Genomic DNA, 7841 nt, shown 5'->3' on the forward strand with positions numbered 1-7841 from the left:
TACGTGCGGTACTGTTTTTTCGAGCATATCCAGCTGGGTGAAACAATTGCTGACAGCACACACCGTGTTTGGGTCACTGTGAGACCACGTCATGAAAGCAAAGAGATTGGTTGGGTGACAGTTTCTGATGTCGAACTAGTCCAGGGGAGCAAAAAAGACATTGTGGGCATCATTCCTGATCTTTTTTAATTTTTGCTCCTCTAGTCTTTTGACCCTCTTGTGTTTTATTATTTTTCCCTCTCTGTGTTTTTTAGCCACATTCGTGCCATTACGATGGGATTAAGTGCCATCAGTTAGTCAGTAAGCGAATGTTGACGTAGCAAAACGAGGGATGATGTGCTGATGGTTGTTCGGTTCGGCAGATTGAAGCTTTGGCCAGAATCCCTGCTGTTCCTGTATTTTTTTAGGTGGAGATACCGAAGGGTGAACGCTTCTGGTTGGTGTGAGAAAGTGCTGACGCTTTCAACAACAACCACGTCGCAGGCAAGTAAGTCCACGTCGTGGTTTACCCAAAATAGGGGGAAATTTCCATGAGGATCGCATGGTGTGTTTTGGTGGAAGAAGGTCAGACAGAAGGTTCCTGGGGCTGAAACCCGGTGGATTATGGGAAATTACTGGCAGAGCAGCTCTTAGAAAGTGGATTGTTGATTCCTCAATTTAATCAGCAGTTATTTCAATGCCGTTTCAGTTTCCTCACTGCATGTTTTCCCGGTTACGATCCTACTTAAGGTCTGCTCATTCTCCAGTAAGAGATGGCAATATTTTTTGCCCATCCTCCTTTGCTTATAAGTTCGTTTCAAATCTACCTATTTTTGAACGACCACTGAGACGGAAAATCCTACCGACCGGGTATCGAACTGAGAGCTCCTCGAACGGTAGGTGAAAGTGTTATCCACTACAACAGCTGGAAGCCAGGGGCCCCCTATTTTTTATATTGCCGGTATGCGCATCTGCCTGACAGTTTTTGTCCAGATTTGTTTCAAGTGGCCCTGAGCGCGCAATCCGATTTGTCACGTGACATGAACTGCCGCATTGCGCCATCAGCCGAAGACTGCTCCTTACCACCGGGACGTACTGACACTTCTGCGCCGTTATCTTATTTAACAAAATTACTTAACTTACACTGACTGGCTGTCCGTATCTGAAGCCCTGCAGCCTAGCTGACCATTTTTCTGCACCTGCCAACTGCGCCATTATTGATTAACCGGTTCTTGACAGCTTCCAATACATGATTCTTCGTCAGCTGTCTGTTCCTATAGCCTACTTGATACGAACTTCGTATAATCGAATGGCCGCAACCGTCCTGTGAGATATTAAACTGCAAGGACCTCGTACCCACAAAACGTCCTCCTGTGCTTCTATATCTTCGTTTACACTGGTGGAGAACAAAACCTCTATATTTGTGTAGTTTGTCCGTCAGGAACTAAACGCTTTAGGTAACCATAGGTTAGACCGATCTCGGTAGGACCAGACCAAGTCACACTGGCTTGGATGAAAAATTTGAGAAGCGACCCAGCATGGCTAGCAAGTACGCCTCTAACGCTGTTGACGTCCACACCCTAAGATTCATTGAGAGCCACGAAAACCGATGAAATTTGTCCCATATTTTCTCACTTCTTTCTATAGATATGTCGTCTCAGTTGTCAGCAACCTTGGTGTCCGGGAGCGCTTGATTCTCAGGAGTGTCTGGATCACTTTTTACGACCAAGCGCCATTGAGCTAGTGGAGTGCCTGTGTTTTGACGACGCTTGCACATTCAAGAGAGAGATATTTAGGCAAGCCGTACAGCTTGTGTAGGTACTGAAAAATTAAATATCAGTTGTTGACCCTTTGGGCGCTTTGCTCAGTATCGAGCAGGGAGACGATGTCGTGTATACATCTGGCAGCTGATTTCTACGGGGGTAAAATTAATTGGAAAAATGTTTTGACAAAGTTTTCTCCGAATTCTTCCGATGAATCGAGATGCACGGCACTAATAAGAGTAGTTAAGTCCGCATGAGCGGGTTGGTGCTTTGCGACGCATTACAGGCCATTTACGCAGAAAAACAGTACAAATACCGTTTTTGTGGCTGAGAATTTATGATGTGTTGATGATTGATTCAAAGAGTATAGAAGGATGAGTTTCGTGGTTTTAAAGGCCGTTGTGAGCACCATACATGTGCTGTAAATTTTTTGCAGTCATACTTTGCCCCTATGAGGGGACCTTTTGTGTCAGCGTTTTCACACATTGGAACGAGAGTCTGAGCTTTGGTCGGGTTGGTAGAGTGCATAGATGGACGTCGCCTAATTTCGCAAAGCGACCCCTGATATTAGATTTCACCTGGCTGATTTATTACTACCCGAGGTCGTTAGATTTTTTGCAACCAGTTTCGCGAAGAAACTCATTTCAGGGAAACGATTTCTAAGACTGACTGACTTGTAGGTTTGCTCTCAATAATTTTGGCACACGTGTGCGGTAGCAGCCTTGGAGCTGATGTAGTCTCACGATGTTTTGTGGGCGCTCACACAGATCCAAAACATCCAAAATGGGTAATCCGGAATAAGAGTACGAAATGCTTCCGCGCGCAGCCGCCGGAATCGTGGTGCATATTTTGTAGCATAAGAGGGAGTGTGAGAATTATGTTTCGTACGTATATCGGCATAACAAGACGAACTAGAAATCCATAATTCAGCGAAGCCTAACAACCAGCACGTATGTATTCGAACTGGCGAATATGTACAGCATATGGAATTTTAAAACAGGAGAATAATGAATAGAGCAACGAATAGAGTATCAGTCATTTTCATCACATAAGTTCATAAGGTGGGAACTATGTTAATTGCAAATCCTCAACGTAGCTCTTATAACCCAAGTCAGGTAGTGATGTTCCGTATAGAACCAGTCGTTTAAAATTGGTTTGCCAGTAAAAAGCGACGAATCAGAGGACACATTTGTGTGTTACTGATATTGACGTTTTGAATGCACTGAACGACCTGAAATGTATCACAAAAACTACGGGAAAACCGTTGCTCGCAAACTAATTTGAAAATACCGGTCAACCGGTGAATGGTTCGCTTGGCGCAGTCGACAGTCTCCCCTGTGAGGCTTCGAAAGTTCCATTTTGCTTGAGGTGTCCGAATAAACTGAGTAAGCATTTTAGAATTTTATCCGTAGGCTGAGCCTTTCTGTATATCCCCCTTGCAAAGTTTTGCGTGATGTGCCCGGAGGCGAAACGATTGGCCGCATGCGTGTGGTTCCATTGTTGTGAGAATTAAGTTCCGCACGTACATCAGTATAACCAGACGAACTAGGAATCCAGAATTCTGATCAGGGTATCAAAAAGCACGTATATTTTCAAACTGGCGTAAATGCACCACATACGGAATATTAAAAAAAGAGAATAATGAATAGAGCAATGAATAGAGTATCAATCGTATTCATCACATTCGCCACACCTTGAATTAGCGTGTGGATGTTTATAGTCCGGTGGTGGTCTTGACTGCAATCTTTCGGATCTTCTCGGAATGGAAACTTCAGACTCTTCACAGGTAGTGCGTCCCTCAGATACAACGTCTTGTTCGGATACCATAACGTCATCTACAAAGGATTCATTAGTTTTTGCAACAGCAAGAGTGCCGTTAACAGACTGACCACTTGTATTGAAGTCAACCTGGTCAATGTGCCTCCGGTGACAAGAGAGATCACCCAAATCGAGAATTGTGACCATTCGTTTACCATTTAATGAAAGTACTATTCCTGTAGCAGGTCGTAAATCATCACCCTTGAAAAATGTAACTTCAGCCGTTTGGGCACAGTCGAGACTTGTACGCAACGAACGAGATTTAAATAGAAGCGCAGGACTCTTCTCAGTAACGGAATGAACGGCGTTCCTGTATTGCATTAGACAATTATCAATCCCACGGTCCAATTCCAAAAAAGTAGTGGGAGAGCGTGCACTAATGGCAGATTTAGTGTTCGGACAAAATTCTCAGCAAGTCCATTCGACTGGGGATGTCGCGGAGCAGTAAACAGATGTCGACATCCAATACCTTCAAACCATTCCTCGAGGAATTTTGCAGTGAAGGGTGTGCCGTTGTTAGTAACCAAAACAATTGATACACCTTCATGGCTGAATACTTTCCTCAGGGCTTGCTGGGTGAATTCGGCACTTGGAGAAGTAGTTAGAAAAACTTCAGGCCAACGTGAATATGCGTCAACAACTACTAAAGCATAGTATTTGTGTTTTGTACGTATATCGGTATAACCAGACGAACTAGAAATCCAGAATTCAGCGAAGCGTAACAACCAGCACGTATGTATTCGAATTGGCGAATATGTACAGCATGTGGAATATTAAAACAATAGAATTATGAATAGAGCAATGAATAGAGTATCAGCCGTGTTCATCACGGGGAGGTATGTACATGAAACCAACCATTCTTCGTGCTAGAGGGACTTAATAATCCCTAACTCATATCAGGTTTCTCCGCCCTGGACTAATCAAATCCGCTCTGTTTATTGAGTGGTGCTTTGTCTTGCCTGAACCTAACCAAAATTAACTAAACATAAGTCGGAGAAATACACTAACTGGTAAACAAATTTGGTTTTGCAAGAGGCTCCACTGGACCCCGGATGAATCTCTCGTTTGTGAAGTTTTCGGGCAACTGAATGTGCTGCACCGGACCACCCATGTTCCAGTTGCCACGATATTCGAGAGTTCGCGATACATGTGTATACATAATGCCGTACTCATAAGGTTGTTGGAAACACAAGTCAGTGTTTCATACCCGATAACGTGTTACATGCTACACAACCCGTTGCCATCCGCACACAACATTGCATCACGTCTCCGCTCGGCTTGGCAGGTCCGGCTTAAGTGTTGTCACCAACACACCACTCTACGGAGCTTTCGCCTGACTCCACCACAACGGCAACACCGTTGTGTCCCTACAGTTTTGATGTACACCCTGATTTTGAGATTCCTGTTATCAGTTATCCGCATTGCTAACCCCTCCACCTACTCAACCTCATGTGCTCTTTCTGCGACTTTGGTCATATGCTCAAAAGTTTATGGCCACGATTCCTCCGCTTTGGTTTTAGGATTTTGTTCAAATTGACCACCGGGATCACGTCAACTCCCTTGATTCACCAGGGCCGTTGCTCTGGCTCCTGTTTTCCCGCAAGTTGCAGTTTTACTGTCGCGTGCCAGACAGGATGCCTCTTGTTTTGTCATTCTTTGTTTTTTAGCCACCGCGTTGAAAGTCTGAAGATTCGAGTTTGCTTCATCCCGATATATTCCCCAAAAGTAAACATCTGTGGAATCTGTCTCCCTGCCTGTGCCGGTTTGTGGGCGACCATGTCTACACTGAATGGTTCCCACTGTTAGTGACGACTCCCCTTTTCCGCACAATCCTTAGTGTCTGCAAATCCCACCAGTTGCTTTATTCTGACTATAATATGATCGGACCTGACGGTGCACCGCCAACCAGTTAGGAGCATACACTATTATTGTTTTCAAGATGTCTAGCTGGCTGCTTCCAGGTGGTTGGTGAGTATGGTATTTAGTTTCGTGGAGTTATGAAAAAACCGCGTGACGCTACCTTTAGCAATGTTAAGTGTGTCACATCGGTAGATCTGTACACGGCGCGTCAAAACATCATTGTTAACTCCGGGTATTCGCCAAGTTTTGGATACAACAGTAATGCAATGAGATGCGTCTCATACGTGTTGTTTCCCGCAGTTCATTTACACGGCTTATATCGTCCGTATGGGTATACGAGACATTATAAGGCCAACGAAGTTATTATCTCGGGTAGATGGGGTATGCACCGACTGAAACCAGGCTCTGAAATAAGTGAGACGAGAAAGGACTGGTGGAATTGGGTCAAACTGGCTTATATAAGGCTGTCAATACGCTCATTTGTAAGCCAAACTTTTTTCACGTTTCTCGTTTATGATATGTCAATATGGTGCTTGTTTGTAGTATGTTGGCCTTTTTCCTTACTATGAGATATGTGGACAGGATTATGTTTGAGAAGGCATCTCAAAACCGTATACAGAATTGTGGTTTACCCAGAGAGAGCTTTCGTAACTCTGTTTCCAGTCTTTCTTCCTTCTAAATATGGATTTCTGGCACGACCTCCTCTTCATTATACGATCACATGCTATGAATAGTTTAGCTGGCTAGCTACTGAGTGTTCGAGTTTCAGGAGCCTCGGTTAGGTGGGAGTTTTAAGTGCCACTGAGAGTAAGGCGTGGTGGTGCCCAACAAGAATTGGGTAGATTACAGCATTACTTCTGTGCCATATGATTTCGACCGTTGTGTGAGGCCCAGGTTGTAACATAACCCTTGTTCTCCCGGGAACTTGGAATTTTATGGCTCACTCTTTCGATTGACTATGCGTCTGATCATCATATGTCTGGAACTACCTAACCTAATTTCAGAGCCGGTTGATTCAAATAGTTGCAAATGTAACCTGCTCGGCTGTGGTTCATAGAAGGTACAATCTAAAGAGCCATGTGTGCTGTTAATAAATCTTAGAATCCATTTTTGTATGTGGTGCGATTAGCCGATTACTGTGTCTTTGCTAACCGGCAGCCAAGGAGACCATATTCGCCGCACCCGTGTATATACCGCCCATGATAACGTCATTTTAAAGTTTAGACTCGGTGCTACATTTTCAAGGGCATTGTGACACTGATGCGTTTTCTAATGAGCAATTTTTTGGCTGCTTACTGTTCATGCGGAAAGCCTTCTATTGACCCAACTGAGGGAGGATGTATGAAGGTGGTTTTTAACTATTGCCTTGCGTGAGTAGTGGGGAGAATGGCCGCCAACGGTTTGTAAAAATGGTAAATAAGTGGCATACGTCGGGGAACGAGTTGATGTTCTTGTGAGTAGTCGAACTTTTGAGCAACCATTTTGGTGGTTTTCCTTAGGGTTGATCCTGTTCTGTTCTAGAGTAGGGGATTTTGCCGATGTGTTGCAGAAATTTCTATTCCAAATCTGGTGGCGAACCGTTAAAAGCATTTGAATCTGACATGTGAAGTAATAAAACGCAGGAAGAGGACGAATGTCGGAATGAAGTGCACCAAACCAAAAGCGGTCGATACAGTACGCTTGCAGAGCACTTGTGACTTGTAGGTTGCGCGCAACTAAGGTAAATAACGCACGACATTTTTCAGAAAAGTGCGAGAGAATAAAAGATAGAAAAATCTAAAAGCAAGATGTCATGCTTGCTCGCCCGGAGCTGTTGGCGGAGTGGTTCATACACCGTCATCCTTGTAAGCGTTTGCAGAACATGCATAAAATTAACATCACACTTCATTCGTTCTCTAGATCGCGGGGCAAATGAAAGTGGTCTTGCACGCTGGAATAGCTCATTTGAGCTATTTGAAGGAGATTTCGCGTAAAACGCTGAACTGCCCGATACATGTTTTTTAGATCATTTCGAGAAAAATGTCAACCCCATTCACTACATGGAAGGACACTGAGAGCCCTTTCAAATCAAGATTCTGCCATCCATGTTGCGAGGTTGTAATAAATATTATCTGCCCGGTCGCTGAAATATCCACTTAATGCTGCGCGCTGTGCCATGGTTAAGTGGCGATCCATCAACGCCTTATCCTTATGGTTGGATATTTTGGGGTTCAAACTATTATGGAAATGGCGTGTCGGTAAGTAGCCGACTTTCGCCGTCGCTTTTGAAGGGTAATTGTTTGGTTCTTAGAGTCCCTCAGGATATAATAGCTCCCTCATCCCCCGCATATATTTTTTTGCGGAATACAAAAACAGCGCGGTACGTTCGAAATCGGTTTCGTTTTTCCCTCGTGCAAATTCGTGAAAATTTTTTTCGTTGTT

The 7841-nt window shown here is 44.1% G+C and overlaps 1 protein-coding gene across 1 annotated transcript in view; it reads right to left on the bottom strand.

Annotated features, from left to right (window-relative positions):
- Positions 1-5783: 5783 nt before the first annotated feature.
- Positions 5784-7841, bottom strand: part of T265_02341 (hypothetical protein) — a gene marked incomplete at both ends in the record, with an annotated part of 13058 nt that continues 11000 nt past the window's right edge. The window contains one exon of the mRNA XM_009166555.1: positions 5784-5825. Coding sequence (XP_009164819.1) covers positions 5784-5825 — 42 coding nt within the window. The remainder of the gene's footprint in view (positions 5826-7841) is intronic.

Source organism: Opisthorchis viverrini (assembly GCF_000715545.1).
Source record: "Opisthorchis viverrini unplaced genomic scaffold opera_v5_28, whole genome shotgun sequence".
In the NCBI taxonomy this organism is placed as follows: domain Eukaryota; kingdom Metazoa; phylum Platyhelminthes; class Trematoda; order Opisthorchiida; family Opisthorchiidae; genus Opisthorchis; species Opisthorchis viverrini.